This window comes from Miniopterus schreibersii (assembly GCF_964146895.1).
Source record: "Miniopterus schreibersii genome assembly, chromosome: 8".
Classification (NCBI taxonomy): Eukaryota; Metazoa; Chordata; class Mammalia; order Chiroptera; family Miniopteridae; genus Miniopterus; species Miniopterus schreibersii.
In genome coordinates, this window is record NC_138109.1 from 15,326,947 (window position 1) to 15,351,459 (window position 24,513).

At 39.4% G+C, this 24,513-nt stretch overlaps 1 protein-coding gene across 1 annotated transcript in view; it reads left to right on the forward strand.

Moving 5' to 3' along the window:
- STX12 (syntaxin 12) overlaps positions 1 to 22,171 on the forward strand; it is a 37,062-nt gene extending 14,891 nt beyond the window's left edge. The window contains exons 3-9 of the mRNA XM_081145356.1: positions 1,474 to 1,573; positions 6,413 to 6,550; positions 9,779 to 9,822; positions 11,271 to 11,376; positions 14,323 to 14,395; positions 16,173 to 16,255; positions 20,642 to 22,171. Of these exons, the coding sequence (XP_081001482.1) occupies positions 1,474 to 1,573; positions 6,413 to 6,550; positions 9,779 to 9,822; positions 11,271 to 11,376; positions 14,323 to 14,395; positions 16,173 to 16,255; positions 20,642 to 20,737 (640 nt within the window). The 3' untranslated portion in view covers positions 20,738 to 22,171. The remainder of the gene's footprint in view (positions 1 to 1,473; positions 1,574 to 6,412; positions 6,551 to 9,778; positions 9,823 to 11,270; positions 11,377 to 14,322; positions 14,396 to 16,172; positions 16,256 to 20,641) is intronic.
- Positions 22,172 to 24,513: the final 2,342 nt, after the last annotated feature.

Genomic DNA, 24,513 nt, shown 5'->3' on the forward strand with positions numbered 1-24,513 from the left:
CGAGGATATACTTAATATCATTGCTGCATGGCAGCTTAGGTGTCAGGCCTGTGAAGTCAGAGTGAGAGGCAGTGGGACATGAGGTAATAGCTGGATCTAGAAGAGGGGCAACAAAATGTAATAATGGATTGTGATCTTTCCTGACTCTTAAAGTTCTTGATCTCTGGTTTTTTCTTCCCTCGGACAGTTTAGCAGAACAGTTTAAGGAAATAGAGAAGGGAACCCCTACCTCTCTTAAACTATATTTTGCCTAAAGGAGCCTCCCTGTTGGCAGAGGACTCCTGATGATCTGCAGAACTCATCTCATCTAGTTGGATTTCCAACCTTATATATACATTATCAGAAAAATTTATTCAGAAAGACCCCAGGGGAGCCTGAGAGAACAGTAGACTGGTAGTAGAGACACATGATTTTTTTTCCACATCTTTCTTGAGCACATTTCTGCTTTTAGAAATTCTGTTCTTCCTCTTTAAAATATACTGAACAATGTTCTTTGTTTCCTGTCTTAGACATTGTGAAGTAAGAGAATGACTTACTACTTTGAGCTTTTTTCAGGGAAATGTGAAATACCTCTGGATATTACAGTACTGTCTGGGATTTTCAGGCTCCTGACTGATTCCCTCTTGTTTTTGACTCACTTGTTTTTTTTTTTATCTTGGAGGCAGGCCCCTTTGCAGTGAAAAAACATTAATAGTTAGTAGTGCAGTTTCTCCGTCCACCCATAAAATCGTTGTAGAAAAGGCCAGGTAGCAGAGGAAATCATGACTCTGCCCTTTTTGAATTTCCACTACTTTTTAATCCACCTAATATATTACATATCCTTCCCTCTTTAATGTCCTTACCTCTCTACTCCTTATATATGTTTACACACTATGGGGCTTTTTTGTTTTAGAGGAAAGAAGCAGAAAGTCAAGCATAAAGGACTGGTAGGGAATCAAGACTAAAGGTGAAAAAGCATCAGCTTTAAGCAGGAATGTGGGAGTAGATCTTTGGCGGTTGTTCCCTAGGGTAGGAGCTGTGCTTTTAATGTACATTTCATTCAGCTACCAGGATTCTGTCTCTAGGCAGTGCACTGTGACAGTAACCATGCAGAGCTCCTGGGCAACTCTGACAGTTTTGTGAGAGAGCTTAGTGTGTTAAAATTATTAGATTTAGCTGTGGAGGCAATTGATCTTCTTATATTTCTATCAGAACTGCTGATCTGCTTTTCTTTTCTCCCCAAAAAGTTAAAATACCCGATCGTCCAATTTCACTGAGGCAGGTTGTTTCTGCTCAGTAATATGATGAAGCCTTGACGTGGGTTTGACTGGGTAGTAGTTCTGGAATTTTGTTGTGAACCTGGGCATCTAGGAATGTATTTCGTCACTTGCCCCTTCATTTCCTGCGTGTGAGACACTCTGAGAACAAGCTGATACTAACAATAACAGCTCTTAAGAAGCGAGACCATCCTGAAACATGTCTTTTCTCTCTTAGGCAGCAGATACAACACTCTACAAATCAGCTTGCCAAGGAAACAAATGAATTACTGAAGGAATTAGGATCCTTGCCCCTTCCCTTATCTACTTCAGAACAGGTAGGTATTTTCTGGTTTTTCATTTTGTTTTTTAATAGGAAAGGACTTTGTTTTAATGGAAATACAGTGTATGAAATAAAAATAACTTAGCCTTTGGTGCTAGATAGACCTCTAAATCTCAACTTTATTATCAGTAAAATGGGGGTATGTGGCCATTGTGGCAAGAGAAAAAATGTCTGCATCAGATCTTGCAAAGTGCCTGGCACTTAGTAGGTACTCAGTATGTGGTGGCTGCTGCTATTATTAGTAATAACACATTAGACTGAAGAGGAATCTCAGTGTTTGCATCTTTTGGGGTTTTGTCTAGCAGCCTTGTGTTTCCAGGCTTGATCCTAGTTCTTTTTGTATCCATTATCTATACATTTCAATCATATGTCTTTTATATTTTGCAGTCACTTTCATGTCCCATCATGAGTCATTCATAGGTCTCAGGTTGAGGAAATGCTCAGGAAAAATGACTTCTCTTTTCAAGTAATTTTATTCACTGGCCATTTAAATCCTTAAAAAAAACACTTTCGGTAGGGATTCCTTGTTCCCTCAATATTGCCGTGCCTTTTGTTTACACGTTCCTGAAGTCAGATATGCTCCCTCCAGTGCGGCTTGACTCTTTTACCTGTCATTCATGGTCTACCTCAAATCCTCTCTCTTCCAGGGGAAAAAAAACCCTTCATCTACTTAAGCCTCTTGTGAGTCCATTTTGCTTTTAGCTTCTATACCATTCATGGGGGGCACTTATATTACTTGATTTTGTTTTAATTTTAAAAATATGTTTTTATTTTAGAGAGAGAGGAAGGGAGAGGGATAGAGAGATAGAAACATCGATGAGAGAGAAACATCATCAGCCTCCTACTGGGGACTGAGCCTGCAACCCAGGCATGTGCCCTGACCAGGAATAGAACCGTGACCTCCTGGTGTCTGGGGCAACACTCAGCCACTGAGCCATGCCAGCTGGACACTTTTTAAAAATTTTAGATAGAGAAAGGGGAAAGAGAGGGAGAAACAACAACTTGTTGTTCCACTCATTCATGCATTCATTGTTTCTTGTATGTGCCCTGATGGGGGATCGAACCTGCAACCTTGGTGTATCAGGACGATGTTCTAACCAAGTGAGCTACCCAGCCAGGGCCTATTATTGAACTTTTTATTTTTATTTATTTATTTTTTATTGTTCAAAATATTACAGATGTCCCCTTTGACCCCTTCCACCCTGTACCTACTCCCCTCCCCAGGCCTTCACCACACTATTGTATTGAACTTTTTAAATGATGATGTCCTATCTCTGATGACTCTAAAGATGAAGCCTACAACTTCCCTACCCAGGGGTTGTCTGTGAGTTGTGGCTATTGGAACATAAAATAAAATTAGTGTGCTGTGACCATCATTTTGACATAGAGTAGAAATAGAGTGCGTTATTGTTACATGAAACTTGTTTCATATATATATATGTGTATATATGATACTGGATCAAGATGTTGCATTCTTACTGTTTGTGTCCATCAAAAAAGTGTGAAGATCACTAATTTAATCTATACCTGGCAAGCTGTTTAATGAAGTATATGTTTAGTCTGTGGAGTTTTGGAGCCCCTCGCACAAAACAGAGAATCCAAGGCTAGATGCTTCTCATCCTGCTACAAAGTAGTTAAGATAAAAAGTAATCTTCATGTACTCACCCTTATCCATATGTGTGCTGTTTGTTTTAGTTGCTACTCATGCTGATATTTTAATTATGGACAAATTCCCCATTGCCATCCAGTATCTCTAAGTTGTTTCAGAATTACCCCTCTCTTCCTCCCAGCTGCGCACTTAGGTAATACACACTTGTAGGCAATAGCAGTAGTAGAAAAGGAGTCTAAGGGTCTGATGCAAACGGAGTATTGAAAGTGAAAGTACTTAAGAGTTAATTAGTAGCCTAAGCAAAACATAAATGGGAAGTTAAATCTATGCTACCAAAAAAATTTTTTTAATTGACTCTAATGTATTCCAAAATCAGATAGGAGTTATTTTTGGATTACGCATGGTATTTTTCCCTTCCTTTATGTTAGATCATTAAGGACATGATGTAGATCTACAAACATACTATCTCTGGTGAAATATAGTTCCTTGATTCCCTTCCTCCTATTGTGCTGAATACTCTTTTCCTTTCAAGGCTTTCTTCATCTAATTAATCTTAGCCACGTTACCCATCTTTTGCTACTGTCTTATATATCAAGCAGTACATTCTACTTTCAGTACTTTTTTCATACTTATGTACTATCATCCGTGATCTTCTAGTTGCTAAATCCAGTGGCCCTTTTTGATTCTTACTCACTTCTCTGATTTTGTTTGATCCTTCTTGCCTGTCCTGTCTCCACTGAAACTTTCTTCTTTCCACGATTCCCTTTCATTCTGTCCTCCAACTCCGGTAACCCCTTTATGGCCTTTTTTCTCTTACCCCAGGTTGAGTCTCAGCTTCCTTCTCTGATTCTATAGCTTCCTAGAAGTGGGCATGCCCCAAGGCTCTGCCATTGATCCTGTAGTTTTCTCACTCTCTGATTTCTCCCTCAGGAGTCCTATCTACTTTTATAAGCTCCCTGTCATCTTTATAAACATGACCCCTGGATCTTTTTCCAGCCTTAGCCTCTAAGCCTCTATTGCCAATTCCTGTTCTGAACTCTCCTCTTGAATATATTGCCTTCATCTAAAATATAACGTGTTGTTTTATACAGAATTCTTCCCGTTCAACCAAACCCTTTAACTAAGTTGATTAGCAATATGGATTGTCATAGAAAATTTGAGCCTTTTGACCTAATGTTCCCAGTCATCCAAATTTGCCCTGAGGAAGAAAGTACTAAGAGGAGGAAAACAACTATGTACACTGGAGCCAAATTTCCTGGGTTTAAATTCTACCTGTGCCAACTTTCTGTGTGACCCTGGCGAATTACTTAACCAATCTCTGGGCCTCAGTTTTCTGATCTGTAAAATAGGTACTATAATAGTACCTAACTAATGTAGGTTCTTGTATGGATTAAATGAATTATATAAAGTACTTATATCAGTACATGCACATGGTAAGCAGTGTATAAATATTAAGTATCACAGTGGGGCTCACTTTTCCTTTTTTTTTTTTAATTATCATGTCCTTTTTTTTATATATATATCTTTATTGATATCAGAGAGAGGAAGGGAGAGGGAGAGAGAGAGACAGAAACATCAATGATGAGAGTAATTGATCGGCTGCCTCCTGCACACGCCCTACTGGGGATCGAGCCCGCAACCCGGGCATGTGCCCTGACTGGGAATTGAACCCCGATCGCCTGGATCCTAGGTTGATGCTCAGCCGCTGAGCCACGCCCAGCGGCTAGCTTTATTTCTAATAGTTAAAAAGTAGGAACAGTCTAGAAGGAATGCTTACATAAAATTTACTAGATCAGTTTGATGGAATATTATGTAACAACGACTGTAATTGTGAAGACTATAACTTGGAAAATGTGTATGATATACTTAAAAGATAGTGTTTTTCATAGATTGGGGAATGATGTTCCCCCCCCCTTATTGTTACAATGTTTATGAAAAAATAAAAATCCAGAAAAAGGGAAACAAGTTTCTCCCTTAACTGTGCTCTCAGCGCTACCTTCGCTCTCGGTGTGAGATCTGAGCCCATCTTGGCTTTGCTCCCTCCGCAACCACTCACAAAGTCCTAGTGTTTCTTAAAGTAATTCTTTGTGTTCCCGCTGCTGACAGCTACCATGTCCTCCTAACCTTAAGTCTGGACTATTGCAGTAATCGTTTGGACTCCTTTTTTCCATTCTCTCTTGTACACCATCACAGACTCATTTTTCTAAGTTATCATTTTGTGCCTATCCTGATCCCTGCTCAGAAACCTTCATTGTTCTTCATTCTTTAGAGATTAAGTCCCAAAATCATTAGCTTGGCTCTTAAAACCTGCTGTGGTCAGCCCCTTCCCTGCCTTTCTACTTTCGTCTTTTAGCTGTTCTCATGAAAAATCCTGTGGTTCCAACCAAACTATCTCTTTATCAACCCTCTTCAAATTTCTACCACCCTGCCTTTGCTCACCCTGTTCTCCCGCCTAGAGCTGCTTGACCCCTCCTCTCACTCCTCTCTTTCCTCAGTGACCATCTCCTTTCGAGGCCTTTTGACCCCTTGAGTTCTTACTGATTATATGTGCCTCTAAACACCTATAGTACTGATTGGATATAGCAGTTCTTTATAATGACTTGTTATTTGTATATCTATATCCTTTATCTATAAATACATGATAAGCTGTTTGAGGTCAGGGGTGAGTTTTTACCTGTGTTCTCAGCCCACAGCAAGTGCTCTCATTATGTGTGTATTGAGATATAGAATCAGGAAGCTTAGTTAAGGTAGCCTGTAACTATACAAATTAGTTTTCAGGTTTTCAAAGATTTAAAACCTCACCATAGTAGAAAGGAAATAACCCTATGGTTTTCAGGGAAGCTGTGAACTCAGCATAGGTGAATAGTTTTAACATTTTAATAAAAAATAATCTCTGAGTCCATTCTGAGATCAAAGGCATTTACTCGTCTTTCGCTTCTTCAGGGAACCAAAATTCTGAATTGCAATTCCCTCTGAGATTACCTTGCAAAGGTAAATGACACCCAGTTCCCAGGTTTGTCAGAATGAAAATTTTCATTCTGACGTGGCTTATGTAGTATTAACCAGGGATTTGAGTTAGCAAAGAGCAAATTTATTAATTTAAGGAAGATCCTATTTCATAGTAATTGTCCTAGTAGGGAATCTTCAGGGGGTATAATATTGCTTTTAATGGGTATGGGATTTGGGATTAGTATGAAATTTTAAATTTTTGTTTAATTTCCTTAGCGGCAGCAGAAACTTCAAAAGGAACGCCTCATGAATGACTTCTCCGCAGCCTTAAACAATTTCCAGGCTGTGCAGAGAAAGGTGTCTGAAAAGGAAAAGGAGAGTATTGCCAGAGCAAGAGCTGGATCTCGACTTTCTGTAAGTTTATTCCCCAAAGAAGACCTTTGCCAGTTTCAGGATGTTCTTTCCTAAGCTTTTTTACCCCCTCTGACCATTAGCCTTTGTTTACTGTCCCCCCAAATAATAAATATAGACATTAGCTGCTGTGAAAATGTCAGGTTGGTATAACCTATGTAAAAAATAATGTGTGCGTATGGTCAAAGATTGGAAAGGAATGTGTACAAAGGTTAAAAAAAGTGACAGGTAGAGTTATGTGTAATTTTCTTGTTTGTCATATTGGCCTTCCATTAAAAACTTTAAAAAAGAAGAAAGAATGAATCTGTTTCTTAGAATATAGTAGGCTGGGCCATTTGGACTAGCTTTCTCTTTGAAAAGAATTAGCAAACACTAGATTTTAACAACCCAACTTCTCAAAAGTACCTAAGAGCCATGGAAATATTAAGGTCAAAAGCTAAGAGAAGGTGAGAACCTGTAGTGGTAAGCAGAGCACTGAAACTGCTTTTATACTGATACATTTACTGAGGAAAAACTTGAACAGCAGTTTTAATGTCCTCCTGGCATGTGGGTGGACTAAAGTCCAATGCAAGGTGGAAAATCTAAAGGAAGACACTTCTCAAATTAAACTGGGCCCTAGAAGACTATATCCCCCGGTGGATTGCAAAAAGATTACTTTAGCACCGAGCTAAGCAGGTGGAGGACAGCAGGAGGGAGGGGGAAATCCAGACTGTAAGCTATACCACAAAGTAACCTTCAGGCAAATTGACTGCACTAACTCATACTACCTGGAGGTACAAAAAGCCTCAAGCTTCAAGTATTCCAGGACTGGTAGAGTACCTAGTGCCAGGAAGAAGCAAATAGAAATCCTCTATAGCTAGGCACTTTTATCCTAGTCCTGAAACAATACCCTCAGTTTCTGAAGTGTGAGCAGCATAGTGTAACACAAAGAAACAAATAACCCTGAACTAGAACTAGTAGAAACAGCAGTGAGGTGAAATAGACTTACAAAGGCTTCTTATTATTACAGTTATAAGACAACTATACTTACTATGTTTAAAGAAATAAAAGAAAAATTCGAAAACATCTGCAGGAAGCAGGAAACTACACAAAGCTCTGGAAAAACATCAAAAGATTTTCTAGAATTGAAAAATATAATATGGAGATTAAAAACTTAATGGATGCGTGGTTTACCTAGAAAATAGGTTAGAAGATATTATCCAACATGTAGGACAGTGGGTGAAGAAGTTAATAGGAAAGAAGGATTTTGAGAAATGAAGAATGAAGTGAAAGGATATAACAGAGTTTTAATTGGAGTTACAGAGCAAGAGTAGAGTAGACGTAGAACAGAGATATTTGAAGAGATAATCGATGGTAATATTTCAGAACTGATGAAAGATACTCATCTGTAGTTTCAAGAAGCCCAGCCCGTCCAGGAGGGATAAATAAAAAACTTTCATCTAGATACATCAAAAGAAACTTCAGAACATCAAAGACAAAGAGAAAAGTCATAAAACTAGCCAGGGAAGAACAATAGAAAACTTTAAAGACACAATAGTTAGATTGACAGTTGACTTCTCAGCAGCAGCAATGGAAGCCAGTAGGGTGCCTCTTTAATGTTATGAAGGACAATAACTGCCTACGTAGGATTCTAAACCCTCTGAAAGCAGATATCCAGAATGAGGGCTAAAGACATTTTCAGTCAAGAGAGTTTGCTATCAGCACCTCTATTTTGGAACTGCAGATTAAAACCCCAGTGACATACTATTTCATGTCTAAAAGAAGGGCAAAATTTGTAAATTCTATGAACACCAAGGGTTGTTGTTACGGATATAATGCAACAGGAGCTTTCCTACCTGGCTGGTAGTAGTATGAATTGGAACAACCACTGGAAAACATTTTGGCTGTAACTTCAGAACACATGCATACCTTATGACCGAGTAGTTCTACACTAGAGAAAACTGTACATGTTAGTACCAGGATATATGTATAGGAACGTTCGTTCATAGCAGCATTATTTGTAGTAGTCAAAAGTTGGCAACATCCAAATGTCCATCAGCTGAAGAAAAGATCAATACCTTGTGATATATTCCTATACTGTAATATACAGCAAAGAAAATGAATGAACCACAGTTACATTTCAGTATCAGTATGGATGTGGCATAATCGGGTGTGATCCAATCAAAGTACGAAAGAATACAAACTACGTAGTCCCATTCATGGAAAGTCAAAGTCAGGTAAAATTATATTAAATGAAGACACATGTCACTAGATATGTAAAATACAGGAAAATGGTTATCACAAAGTCAGGATAATGGTTACTTTAAAGGAGAGAGGGAGGGGGGTTGTAATTGGAGAAGGGCACACAGGTAGGCTTTAGGACAGTAGTAGTGTTTTGTTTCTTAACCTGGGGAAAAAGTAAAAATTAAAAAGAAAAAAAATCCACATGTTCCTCTGCAGGAGTAGAATTTTGAAAAATTTTAAATTTTGCTTATTTTTATTATTGCTATATTAAAAAGGGAAAGCTTTTTAAAAATAGGAATAGATTGCTCTTTTAACATTTTTTTCTTAGTTTATGTGTGTGTGTGTGTGTGTGTGTGTATATGTTTTCATTGATTTTTTTAGAGAGAAAGGGAGAGGGATAGAGAAACAAACACTGATGAGAGAGAAGCATCAGTTGGCTGCCTTCTGCATACCCCCTACTGGGGATCGAGCCCGTAACACCAGCTTGTGCCCTGACAGAATTGAACTGGTGACCTCTTGGTTCCTGGGTTGATGTTCAGACACTGAGCCACACGGCCAGGCATCTTAGTTTTTTAATTACAAAACTAAATACATGAATTTTGAAGTGAGTTTCCCACTTTAATACCTAATATGCTGTAAATGTCCATTTTAAAAAATCTTTACACTCTAAAAATTTGTTTCAAGTTTTCAGCTTTCCCTTAATCCGCCTCCCTCCAAACTGTAAAGTAGGTTATCATCATTCATTATTACTTTTTAATCCTCTCTCCTGCCCATGTTCTCTCCATCCTGTCTAGTATAGTTTCTGTTCTGAGCCCAAGCTGGAATGCAGATTTTCTTTCTCACCCATTTCCTAGTGAAGACAGATTGCCAGAGCCCTGTGCCATCCTGGAGATCCTGTTGGATCCAAGGGCTGTTGCTTCTTTACACTCTAGCTAAAGGAAGCTATTGTTTTGTGTTTCTGTGACATATTTCTGGATAACAGCATCAATAATACCCTCTGCTTTCTAGGCGGAAGAGAGGCAAAGAGAGGAGCAGCTCGTCTCATTTGACAGGTAAAGGAATTATTCAGACAACCTTCTAGCTAGTTGAGATGAGATTCTATTCTTTATACTTTTAATTTTTAAAATCAGTGAGAGAGAAAAAAGAGGAAAATAAAGGGAGACCTGGGGTGGTTAATTTATAATCCACCAAATAAAACAAAAATATTAAAACCATGGGTTTTTCCAAGGTTTTTGAATTACATAAGGAATAATTTCAAGGTGAATAAAAAATACCAGGAACCCCCTGATGACTTTGTGTTGGGTAGAGAGCCTGACTCACTAGGAATAAGTATGAAGCCACGAATCTACAGATTAAGAGGTCTAAATAATTTTCTAATTCTTCGAAGTTATTGGATCTCTATTTCCTCATCTCTAAAATGGAAGCAACTCATTTTTCTAGGAGTATTAAAAGAGAAAGCAAACAGTTTGTATCTGAAAGATGTCTCCTTTCTTAACTTCTTTAAATTGAATCAACTGTAGTAGGTCCTCAAATAACACCTCTTTGTTCAATGTTTTCTTAGAACCTTGATCAGATGCCGTAGGAACTTAATTCTTGTTTATATCAATTAGCCTATGGTAAAATTGGTTTCATTATATGTAATTTTGCTTCAAGTCACAGAACCTATCAACATTGAGGATTTACTGTAATTTCATAGAAACGTATTTGTGGTATTAGTTCAGAACTGGATAGGTATCTGTCTCCCTCCCCCACCCCCGCAAAAGCCTGGGGTGCTGTATTATATTCAGCTTTGTATTTCCAGCACATGGAGGAAATATTTTAAATAATGTGATGATGATGTATGATTTATGCATACTGTTAGAAAAATGCTTAATACTGGATTTTCAAAGTGTTTCATGTCTAGTATAATGTATCACCTGCCATTCTTCTAAATATAGTACCTGAAAAGTAGAGTTATAACACTTCACTAACTTTTTACCTTAGTTTTTTGTTAAGAAGTATTTAACCCAAAGCATAATCATAAGATTTCTGAAAACCAGGAGATGTTCTTCTGTTAGACTGCAGGTCATTTGGCCTGCTCTTCTCCACCTATTTAGTACCCAAGATTACCAACACAACTTGCACTTTGAGAGTGGCCTGGAAGAGAATGGGTCAATGTACTTCATTGACTTCAGATCTCTGCTACTTTCCTTGTCCAGCAAGTCCCAGCAAGATTGCAGAGTGTACCCCTAGATGGAAACAGCAAGGAGTCCCATCCCTTACAATTCTGCTTCATCTCAGTCTTGCCCATGAAAGCTGGGACTTTGTTTTCTTGATGTTATCAGTGCTTTTCCTCTGCATATGAAGATCATGGCCCTCAGAGACTTTGTATTAATTGATACCAGAGGAGCTGGAGCCCCATGATGTCCTCAGATAGGCTCTACTGGCAGTAGAGATGCTATAGATGTCTCATGCACACCTTTGAGAGGAGGAATAAGCTAGGGTGCTTGTCTTACTGCAGCCATGAGGAGTGGAACCAGATGCAGAGCCAGGAGGACGAGGTGGCCATCACTGAGCAGGATCTGGAGCTTATTAAGGAGAGGGAAACGGCGATTCGACAGTTGGAGGTGAGAGCCAGGCCATGGTTTTTGTTTGACTCAGTGTATTTGCTACACTGTATAATCCACTTGGATTTTTCTCTCCATGATTATGAAAAAACATGAAATGAGTCATTGTGTGATTTGGATGTTAGGTTTCAATGTAATCTGGTGAATTTGAACTTCTTTTATGATGGTATTGGTGCCCAAGAATACCCAAATCCTGTCCTCAAGCACTATATCTTCTATGGTCTCCATGAGAATAAGCATGGAAAGCAGAGCAAGGCAAACAAATATTGTATCACTCATTAAGACTTTAACAGCAATCCTCAGTGCGAATCCCTAGATTAGGTAGGGCTCTATAGGAGCCCCTTTGCTTAGTCTGAATAGCCCAGAATAAAGGCAGGCCAAAAGGTTTGCTCCATTTTTGTGCATCCCAAAGTCTAATCTCAAGTTGTGGATATCACTTTAGTGGGTCAGAGAAATTGGAACAATTTTTGAATTGGGGGTTGAGAGAAAGGTCTTGAAGCCTTTCTCATCTGAGTTTCCAACTTTAATTTGGCACAGTAACCAATAAAATATCCTTAAACCGGAGTTTTCTCCTCCATGGAGGTAGAAGACTGCCATCCCTAGGGGGCAGTGGGGAAAGGAGGGTTGTGGAGGGGAAAAACTTTGAACTCCTCCTTGACCTTCGTCTGTGGCAGTAGTTCTGAACCCTGACACTTTTTTTTTTATGCCCCAGCTCTCCTTCCTGACACACCATTTATTAGTTTGAACTATGTACAACTCCTATATTTTGTAGGTTAAAAATTGGCAAATATCCACAAGAGGCCTTGGGCATGGATTTTTTTTAAAATTTTCCAGATGATAATATGCAGTCAGGGTTGAGACCCACTGCCCTGGATCCCATCAGTGTCTGGTCTTAGATGAGACAGTTCATCTTCAAGTTTGTTTATTTAATTCCTTTCAAAATTATTATATATTTTATCTTCTCACCTTCTGCTACTAATCATTGACTTGGTTTTCTAACATTAGAAATACTGTTACAGCAGGGAGTGAGATATATGGAGCTAAGGAAAGCAATGTAACTTAATGGATGTCAGGAATGTAAGGGGCACTTCACATTCAACAGAATTAAGTCCAACAGAATTAAGTCCAAATTCCTTAGCCAGGCTCGATTTTCATGTCCAATCATTTCCTACATCTAACATGCAAACCCTGTTCTAATGGAAAAATAACACACTCTTTTGTGTCTCCTGTATTCTGACACTACACTTCTGACACTTCTGGCCATCAAATGTGTGGCGGTTTTTCCACATCAAGCAATTCTGCCACACCAACTGGGTGTCCTACAGTTTAATTCAGTTCCAACACTGTCTACCTGGAGTTAGCATCAGGTCCCACAGGTTGACTTCAGTCCCACACTTCAGATGCCAGTGTCAAGTCCAGGTAGTTACCTGTGCTTCTGACAGGTTCTAAATTGGAGGTTCCCATAACCCCCTCCTTGGTTTTGATTAATTTGCTAGAGTGGCTCACAGAACTCAGAAAAACAATTTACTTACTAGATTACTGGTTTATTATAGAAGAAGACAACTCAGGAATAGCCAAATGGAAGAGATACATAGGGCAAGGTTTGTGGGAAAGTATATGGCGCTTCCATGCCCTCTCTAGGTGTACCATTCTCCCAGGACCTCCATGTGTTCACTAACCCGGAATTCTCAGAACCTGTTGTTTAGCATTTTCATGGAGGCTTCATTTCATGGGCTTGATTAAATTATTGGCTTTTGGGGATTGATTCAACCTCCAGTACCCCTTCCCTCCCCAGAGTGGGGCTGAAAGTTCCAACCCTCTAATCACAAGGTTGGTTCCCTTGGCAACCATGCCCCATCCTTAGAGGCTATCCAAAAGTCAAGTCTTTATCATAAACTCTGGTGTGATTGAATGAGGCTTGATATGAACAAGACACCTCTTTTTTTTTAATCACTTAGGAAAGTCCAAGGGTTTTAGGAGCTCTGTTATAGGAATGGGACAAAGACCAAAAAATATTTATTATAAATCACAGTATCACATCTGTGTTACAGCCAAGCTGGTCTTTTTGCTCTAACTCAGTTACCTTTCCATTTGTATGGCTTCTCTTTTGCTTTAAGGCACAACTCAAGTCCTGTCTCTTCTGCAAAGTCTTTTCTCCTCTACACAGTGTTCTATACCATTTATTAGTCATTTCCCATATAAAGCCCTTCTTATTTATCTTGTTGTGTGCTGATCCTCTCAATTCCCAGTTAGTTATTAAGCCCTTTTGTATCCACAGCAACTAGCAGACTGTCCCAACCAAAGCAGACTCTTAGCAAGTAATTGAGGGTGCTAGCAAGAACTATTCTTGCCAAGTTATGATTAGGAAGTCATTGCTTTCAAGGTATCAGTTTTTATTGTAGCATTCTGAGAGACAGTGTATTGCAATCAAAAGAGCATGGGCTTTAGAAATATAATCCTAGCTGCAACGCTTAGTTTTCTCACCAACAAGCTATGTGACTGGACAAGTTACATAACCTCTCTGAGCCTCATTATCTTCAAAGATACTTACTTCATAGAGTTACTGAATGATTAATTTAAATATAAAGGAGGCATAGTAACATAATGAAAACACCATGAACTTTTCATTCTCATTTTGTCCACTTACTAGCTGTGAGACCTTAGAATAAGTCATTAAGCCTCTCCGAGCCCCGATTTTCTCTTCTATAGAATGTGGATAATAAATGTCTTATTGGGTGTCATGAGGATCAGTTAAGTAATAGTTAATGATAGCTAACACTGTAAAGTGCTTATTGCATAGTTCTAAGAAATTTATATGATTCATAAGCCTTAAAAACACCTGTGTTGTGTTAATAGCTTTAGGTATGTTACTAATTTAGGTAAGTAGAGGAAATGAATCTCTAACATGTTGCTTAATGTTAGTTAATTGTTTTTTGTGTTCCTTAGGCTGACATTTTGGATGTCAATCAGATATTTAAAGATTTGGCTATGATGATACATGACCAGGGCGACCTGATTGGTATGTATTATTAATACCTTTAACATAAAGTGAGTTGATACCTTTAACATAAAGTGAGTTGAAAGTGAGTGTGCAAAGTAGTAAATAAAATGTGTCTTAGGAATTTAGGAATGCCATATTAAAATTATTAAATTCAGCTTCTCGGCAATTTTCTTGTCGTCAAAAATAGAAGTTAACGTGAGGCCTCAGTGAATATTCAGCTCCATTCACTTACCATAGCCTCTTGGTAAGTCTGGCTGTTTAGGGAGATAGCTGTCAGCTTCCCAGCTTTATTTCTAGAAACTTGCACAATTATGGGATTAGTAACTCCTTTTATAAGCTGCTTTTTTTTTTTTTTTTGGAAGTAATTTCAAATGTGTTAAAAGTTGCAAAAATAAAAATATTACAAGGAATTCCTTTATAACCTTTATCCAGACTTACCTTTTTTTTTTTTTAAATATATCTTTATTGATTTCAGAGAGGAAGGGAGAGGGAGAGAGAGATAGAAACATCAGTGATGAGAGAGTCACTGATCGGCTGCCTCCTGCATGCCCACAATCCGGGCATGTGCCTTGACCGGGAATCAAACCATGATCTCCTGGATCGTAGGCCGACGCTCAACCGCTGAGCTACGCCTGGCTGGGCCAGACTTACCTCTTGTTAACATTCTACCCCACTTGCTTTTTATTTGCTCTCACTCTTTCTCTATATATAATGTGTTAAAAATTTTTTAACTTCCATGGCTGAAAGTCTTTTTAAAAGAAAAGGGTTTATTAGGCCATTGCTGGCAAAAAAAGACCAGTCTTAGGGCATGGAGTCTAAACCACCAGCAGCATGGCTAGGTAGAAAAGACAGCAAGTCCGTCATCCCAGAGTTTTGCAAGCGTTTTTATACATCAGTTAGGGAGAAGGGGGAAGAAAGAGGTAGTCTGAAAGAATTTATGTGAGCTTTAGGCAAACGGGTGGGAGAAGGTGAAGTGGGGCCAGTTCTGGGATAGGTGCAGCAAAGTCCCCACAAAAGAAGTATCCACTCCTGTGAATTAGCTATGGGCATTAGATTGGAAAGTTTGTGTGTAAATAAGAAACAGAGGCTTCTGGAGTTTTATGGCACCTGGCCATTCTCTCTTTTAGATAACTGTAGAAATAGTCATCTGAAAATTAATCCTAAATTCTAAGATATACACAAATGTGAACAGTCTTTTGTCAGAGCTGGTCCATGGCTATTAACAGGTTAACTGTTTTGTCTCTTTCTCTTACGCTATGCTGTGGCTGCTGTAATTTTAATTTAGAACATCTTAGAAATTTTTTTTCTTATTATATGTGTACACATAATTTTTTCTCAACCATCTGTGGTTTAGTTGCATACTTTATAATCCTTTCCCGTAAACACTTCAGTGTTTATTTCCAAAGAATAGGGTTATTCTCTAATGGAGGTAGTAACTTTTAAAAAAAGTTATTGATTTTAGAGACAGAGGGGGAGAGAAGGAAGGAGAAACACTGATGTGAGAAACATCGATTGGTTGCCTCTAATATGCACCCCAACCTGAGATCGAGCCCACAACCTGAGCATGTGCCCTGACTGGAATTGAGCCAGCGACCTTCTGGTGTATGAGACGACGCTCAACCAACTGAGCCACACTGGCCAGGGCCAGGGCCAGGGTTAGTAACTTTTAATTTCATGGCTGGATAGTTGGAATGGTGGTGCTGAAACCAGGACCCATAACATCAGAAGTTTGTTTGATTTGCAGTCTTGAAACAACTGAGTTTGATAAAACATCCACTGCCCTTCTTTTTTGCAGATAGCATAGAAGCCAATGTGGAAAGCTCAGAGGTACATGTGGAAAGAGCCACTGACCAGTTACAGCGAGCTGCTTACTATCAGGTAAAAGCAGGTACCAGGGAAAGTCACTCTGTGCTACAGACTTTATGAGCCATTAGAATACACCAGCAATTTTCAACCTTTCTCGTCTCATGGCACACATAAACTAATTATAAAATTTGTCAGCACACTAAAAAATATAAAATAGGTATAATTTAGGTGGTGGTGGTGGTTTGGTTTGGTTTTTTACAAAAAATTGGTATAATCTTTATTCATTCACACCGGATGGCTATTGTGTTGGCTGTTGTCATTTTTTTATTTGACAATCTAAGGGAAAAGAGGTCAATGACCCTGACTAAATAGACAGTTACTGCATGTTTTAAAAATTCTTGCAGCACACTGGTTGAAAATTGCTGGAATACGCTACACACTGAGAACAGCTGCAGCCTTTTGTTTAGGCTTAAGTTGGAGACTAGTCATAATTGCAGTCCCAGTTACATTTTTAGTATTTTCCTTTGCAGAGAGATCTACAAAAAGGCATCAAACCTTGTTTAAACTTATGTAAAAACTTCTTAGCTACAGAGCTAACCCCATTATGCTAACATGATACCTAAATCTGTTTAAGGCTAATTTTATATCCTAAACAGTTGAAATTTGTTTCAGTTAGGATAACAGTTGGTACAAAGTAGGACTTTGCAGATACTTTGTTTGGCACAGAGGATGGATATAGAATCAACTCTAACTGCTATTTATCTATGAATAAGTAGGGGTTTATCATTTTGGGGTTACTTATTAGTAAATAAATAGGAGTTAATTGTTCTACTTTCTGTAAAGTGACATTCTTTTTCATATTAGTCAAAACTGGTTTTATGACTTATCTGGGTCTTTATGTGTGTACAAATACTATGAATGAGGTCCTTCTCAGGTCTCAATTGGGTTGCATGGCTTTTTAGAAATAAAGAGCATTTCAGTAATTTTCCATGTTCCTAGGATAGTTGTATTTTACCTGGGAATGTTTTTAAAGAAATTTGTATTTAATAATAGTGTTTCCTTTTTAAAAATATATATATCTTTATCGATTTCAGAGAGAGAAAGGGAGAAGGAGAGAAAGAGATAGAAATATCAATGATGAGAGAGAGTCATTGATTGGCTGCCTCCTGCATGCCCCAGACTAGGGATTGAGCCCACAACTTGGGCACATGCCCTGACCGGAAATCAGACTGGGATCTCCTGGATCCTAGGTCGATGCTCGACCACTGAGCCATGCCCAGCCGGGCAGTAGTGTACCTTTTAAAAACTGAGTGATGACTTTAGTATCCAACAACAAAAGAATAAAGTAAATTACCTACATCCACTCAATGTTATATGGAAATTAAAGGAGATGTTTATGAAGATTTATAACAACAAAATTTTTATGCTAAAATGTTAAATGAGAAAAACATCAAACATCATACAATATGATCCCCATTATATCAGATAACATTTGCATAGATAAACGATCGGGAGGAACTATCATCAAAACGTCAACAGTTTCATCTGTGGGTAATTATTTTCTTTCTGCTGCTTTTTGTTATAGTGAACATAAAATTTTATAATAGGTACAAAACCTTTTTTAATATATACATGCACAAATAACTTATGTTATTGCACATGATGCCTAGCAGTATTGGTATAAACAGTCCTTTCGCTAAATTGTATTTGGGAGCCTGGAATTAAAACTTGCAATACTGGGGGAAAACAAGCTGGCGGCGTAGGTAACAGCTGCACCCGCCGCCTCCTGCAACCACATCAAAATTACAACTAAAGTACAGAACCACCATCACTCAGAGCCTCCTGAGATCTGGCTGAACAGAAGCCCTACAACCAGGGAACTGAAGAAGCACCGAGACCAGTAGGAGGGGTGCAGACGCGGGCAGATCGGGGCTGGATCGCAGAGACATGGCCGAGGGCCCACACCCGGTGCCGAGGTTGAAACCCGGGAGGGAATCTTAGCGGCGGAGTTTTCCCAGAGGAGGGAGGGGGTCCCAGCCCCACAGCGGGGCCCCCAGCCCAGGACTCCAGGCCGGGAACAGACACTCCCAAAACTCCGGGCTGTGAAACCAGCCGGACTGTCCCTGAGGGTCGCGGAGGCTGGGGGAGTCCCAGCAGCTCCTCTTAAAGGGCCCGCGCACGGACTCACTCGGACGCGCTCCCTTGGAACCCAGCGCCGGGCAGCAGCTGGGACACTCAGGGAGGAACTAACCTGCCTGAAATCCGGGCGAGAGGTGGAGGGGTGGCTTCCTCCCAGGCAGAAGAGCTGGCAGAGGTCATTGCTCCTTTGGTGAGTCCTCCCTGCACACAGCCGGCAGGCAGGCGCCATACTTGAGTCGCCAGCACCTGACTCACACCTTTGGCCCCGCCCCTCCCCACCTGCAGCTCATCCAGGCCATTTCCAGGGCCTTTTCTGTGCAAGTGGCCTCTCCAGCCTCATGCTTAGGAATTTCCTAAAATCTCTCAAACAAGCAGCAGAGGGCCCCATATGGCTTGATAAGTGGCCCCAGGCCTGGCACTAGCGGCAGCCTGCATTGGCTCATAGCTTGGCCTCTCCTGGACAACGCAAAGCCCAGCACAAGTAGCAGCCAACTACGGTTTGCTGTGTAGCTCATGCTGGGTGGCCCTGAGCAAGGCACTGGCACCTCCCAGGAGGCCTCAGAGACAGTGCACCTGGTGCTCAGACTCGACCACGCTGGATTACAGCCCTACCACATCCACAAGTGACACTCAAGGGGCGCACTTGGTGAACACCAAAGCTCCACTGAAGTAAATCCTGCTCCATAGGGGTGTCTCCAGCACAGCAGCTCTTTGGCTGTAGTTGCAGCTGGTCCTCACAGCTGATTGGCCTGGGGGTCAGTTTCTCCCAGGGGCGCCAACAGCAGCCAAGGCTCAACTACAACAGGACAGTGCACAGAGTCCACACAGGGGAGCACCTAGAAGGCCCAGCTCAGGTGACTGGGGAGGCTGAGCCACTGGACCCTACAGGACACCTACTACACAAAGCCACTCTACAAATTCCAGGAGACATAGCAGCTCTACCTAATACATAGAAACAAACACCTGGAAGCAGCCAAAATGTGGAGGCAAAGAAACATGTCACAAAGGAAAGAACAGAAGAAATCTCTAGAAGAGGAACTAAATGAAATAGATCCAAGCAAGCTAATAGATAGAGTTCAGAATTTTGGTTATAAGGATGTTTAAGCAGACTGTTAGGGAAATAACTGAGAAAATCGATAACATAATAAAGTACCAATTTGAAATGAAGGCTACAGGAACTGAAATGAAGAATAATTTACAGGGAATCAACAGTAGACTAGAGGACGCTGAGAATCAAATCAGCAATTTGGAACATGAAGAAACAAAAAAGACCCAGCCAGAAGAGCAAAAAGAAAAAAGAATCCAGAAATATGAAAGTAGTATAAGGAGCCTCTGGGACAACTTCAAGAGGCCCAACATTCATATTATTGGGGTGCCAGAAGAGGCAGAAAGAGACCAAGGAATTGAAAACCTATTTGGAAAAATAATTACAGAAAACTTCCCCTACCTCGGGAAAGAAATCGACTTTCAAGTCCAGGAAGCACAGAGGGTCCCAAAGAAGAGGAACCCAAAGAGGCCCACAGCAAGACACATCATAATTAAAATGCCAAAGATTAAAGACAAAGAGAGAATCTTAAAAGCAGCAGGAGAAAAGCAGTTAGTTACCTACAAGGGAGCACCCGTACAACTGTCAGCTGATTTCTCAACAGAAACCTTGCAGGCCAGAAGGGAGTGGCAAGAAATATTCAACGTGATGAAAAACATGGAACTACAACCAAGATTGCTCTACCCAGCAAAGCTATCATTTAGAATTGAAGGTCAAATAAAGAGCTTCACAGATAAGAAAAAGCTAAAGGAGTTCATCACCACCAGACCAGCACTACAGGAAATGTTGAAGGGTCTTCTTTAAGAAGAAGCTAATGAACAAAAGAATCTGATGAACTAAATAGATCCAGAGACATTGACACATGCAACAGACGATCATATTTCAGAGGAAAGAGGGAAGGGGGGTGGAGGGTGGGAAGAGATTAACCAAAGAAGTTATATGCATATATGCATAACCCATGGACACAGTCAATAACGGGGTAAAGGCCTGGGGAGGGGGTGGGAGCGAAGTGGAGGGGGTCAGTTGCGGGGGAAAATGGTATACCTGTAATACTCTCAACAATAAAGATAAATTTAAAAAGTAAAAAAGTAAATAAATAAAACTTGCACTACTATCTAGATATGGTAACTGTTAAGATTTTGGGCAGGTCTCTAAGTATTCATTCATGAATAGAGTTGATTTTGAATTACCAGGAGGCAGATCTATGAAGCACTCTTGGAATAAAAAATTTTACGTGTTTCATTAGTGTCTTCTGTACATATTTCTCTTCTCAGAAAAAATCTCGCAAGAAGATCTGTATCCTGGTGCTTGTCCTGTCAGTGATTGCTGCTATCTTCGGACTTATTATGTGGCTAGTTTATGGAAAGTGATTGCCTCAGAGCCTTCTCCCACGGAACTGTTTTCAAGGGCAAGTGCCTGCTGGAGTCTGCCAGAACAAACTGATCACAGAAGAGAGCATACATCAGAACATCCTGTAATAATTTAGTTAGAAACTAACTACTAACCAGTCCTTGGAATTAGTGACCTATGAAGACAGTATTTATCAATTTATGTATACATTTTATTGATTTCTCAAATTAGGAATTAATTTATATGGATTTTGCTTTCTCTTCTGATTATCCTTCATCCCAAGTGTTTACTGAAAATTCCATTCTAAATATTCTTGTTTTAACAGGTGACACTACAGTCTTGTAAATTGTCTTTTTATGTGTATACAAGATTGACCTTTTTACCAGCAACATAGAATTACTTTTTAGCACCCAGCATATTGGAATCTGTCAGAAACTGTATAATAAGCTGGCAATTTTTATTACTTAACATTTTAATTTTAATTTGTAAGAAGCCTAATCTCTATCTGCTTGGAAAGATTTTGGCAGTGTATTTAACTAGAAAGTAAAAATTGCACATGTGATCCAGATTAAATGAGAAGTATCAATTTGAGCTGGCCAGTTGTGGAGGTACATGTTAATCTTGATTTAAAGTTTACTTTATTATCTGCTAGTGTCACCACAGCAGTTCATCCATATACACACCATGTACACACTAAACCATCATGTTCACTTCTTAAAGAGGTTAATTAACATTACTATACTCCAAGGAGTTCCTCTCCCACCTGCTTGTGTAGAAAGGGATAATTAGACAAAGCATGCTTTTGGAAAGCAAATAGGAATTGTTCGGAATGATTTAATCCTTTTGTTGTTGTTGTTGTTCAGTTGTGGTTCTGCATTCCTGGTGAATGATGAATGTTGCTGTCAAAATGCTGTCTTTCCCTTATAAGGGTTGCTGGGCATTTGATGGCAGGAAGATTTCAAAAGCTAGACTGAAACTGGTCCAAAATTTAGTCCTGTGAACCTGGCGGTAAAGCAAAGAAAAGGTTCACTTTTGTAAATAATACTGGTTTGGAATAGTGATGTTAGACTTACCTTAATTTATGAACAAGAAATTAATCTCTCCATGCATAGTTTTAGACAAAAGAAGTTTGAATAAAAGATTGTTGTCTTGTAATATAAACATTGTTCACTTCCCTTTTTCACAGGTATAGAACAGTTAAAGGGAATGTAATTTCTTTCCTCTCAAATAAATGTGAATTGGGCCAACAATTTCAGTTCATCCTTTAGCGGTGAATTAGAGGATTTGACTGCCCTGGATATATTTATATTAATTTCTTTTGCTCCCTTTAATGTTACTTAATCATCTTTTACTAAACTGATGTAAACAGGGAAACAAGGACCCAAATGCATAAGTTTCTTTGCACTCTTGCACCGTTCTACCCACTTATACAAATAAACATTTAAAAAACTGTTGTAGTAAGTTTTTATGAGTTCAAGTCCTAATGTGGTAGATATTAGATAATGTGCTGTCCTTTAGAAAAATTGAGGCTTGCAAGAAGACTGGAGATCAGGGGAGGATTGGTTTGGGGGTGGAATAGGTACTGCTGCAGTCCCTTCCTTGAAAAACAAGATAGAGCTATTGGGGTGTGGCCCAAGCAGCAGCTTCAGAGCTAGTTTCTTGGCTCTATGATCACTGCCCCTTAAGCTCCAAATTACAGCTCAACTTGGATACATCATTTGTAACATCAGGCAAGAGAAAGTCTCGATCATGAAAAACTATTTCAGTTTGGGTAAAATGAAGCCACCATAGTTCTGTTCCATAATACTATGTAATCCAGTGGTGGTGGTTATAGTGGCCATAGGTAGCAAATAGAATTGGAATGGCCTGGAATTTGTCACAGTTGCCAAGAGGTTCTGCTAGATGCTCCTAAAAACCTATTCATAGAATCTTTGTGTTTTGTTCATCATTGGGGGCACAATAGCCATGGCTTCACATTAGAAACTAGAAGATTACTGATACCTGGGTGCCCTTGCCACAAGATTCTAATTTAGTTAGTTTGGAACACAGCCTGGGCATAGGGACTTTTAAAAGCTCCAGATAATTCATGAGAACCATTGGTTTGGAGGTCAAAAACTAGAGAGTCTTAGCTCTGCCATTAATTTGCTGTAGGTATTTGGACAAGTCATTTAACCCATAGACCCCAAGTTTTCTCAACAACTCTCTTCTAGCTATGAAATTCTCTGACTATAAGGATCACAGGGGTTTGGTCCGAACATGCAAATTCTGTTTGCCCCTGTATTCCTTTCCTTGAAATAACAGAATTTTTAATGTTGGACTGTGATTAAGGACTACGCTTTTACCAGTCCATGGAAAAATAAGAACAATGATATAGTAGGCTTTTTAAAATACCATCTTTGAGGCTGAGCTAATGACCTTTCAACTTTTTAAAAGGAGTATTTCAAGATTATAAAAATGAAAAGGTGGGCCCTGGCCAGTTTGGCTCAGTGGTTAGAGTGTTGGCCCCTGGACTGAAGCATTGTAGGTTTGATCTTCAGGAGGCAACCAATGGAAGTGTCCCTCTCACATTGATGTTTCTCTCATTCTTTCTCCCCCTCTCTCCCTCTCTTCCACTCTCTCCAAAAATCATTGGAAAAAATATCCTTGGGTGAGGATTAACAAGCAAAAAATGAAAAGGTGGTGATGTTAGATGGCAGTCTTCATTTTTAAATCTACTTAGTTGGCAAAATAGAAGTCGACATTCCTATAAATTTTTCTCCTGGTCCATGACATCTCTAATGTCTGAACCACTCATTTAGACTAGCCCCACCCATCTCTTTACAACTAAAGAAGTTGAGGCCAGTAATGGCAGTCTACTACAGGAATTGAAAGGCTTAGGAAAGTGCTCTACACGTGAATGGTCATTTGTAGGGTAATATTTGAGCTCTTGCTATCAGCACTTCACTATGCTAAATGTTAAATGTTTGACATTTTATATTTAATATTTCATATCCACAAAACTATCTAAGATATGTTTTTCTTGTCCTTTTTTTATGGATTAGGAAAAGGAGGCATAGTAAGTAACACACACAGTTTAGGAGTGATGGAGCCAGGATCTGATCTCACTCACTCAGACTTCAAAACCACACCTTCAGACACTAGACACTGTCTTCGTGCATCACTGGTACAACCTATCCTACTCACCATCTCTTTCATGAAGCTTTCTCTCAAAATCTAGAGTAGTTTCTACTCAATTTTTCATGAATGTCTTGTCTTTTGTCAGTACCATATGAACTTTAACCACCCTAATAAATGAAGCCTCCTACTTGTACTATCTATACACAATTTTTTCAGTGTCTCCATTTGATCACTTTGTTTTTAAGACAGTTTTCGAATATCAGTGTGCTCCTAAAGTCTTTAGATTCTATTCTGAGGAAGTCTTAATGTCTAAGAAACTAATGTCTTTGTTGAGGTAACAAAAGCAGCTAGTCTATCAGTCTTTCTATTTCAAAAGGTTAAGGGTCTAGACTGCTGCTCTCCAATTTGCTGATCTATACTAACACCATTGGAGCCCAAAGAAAGAACGTTTTTGCTTTATAAGGCCTAGGTAAGTATAAGGTGCCATTACGTCACAAGCCAGTGTAAATATCAGCTATGCCGAAAGCAGGGAACATGAACAAGGAAGAAAGAATTACAAGGGTAAGAAGAATATAGCTTTAGGTTCCTTGGGTGTATAGTCAGCAATTGAAGGGATTACATAATGGACCACACACACAAGCTGAGAAATTGAAAGGCAAAGTTGACTTAGATGTTCAGG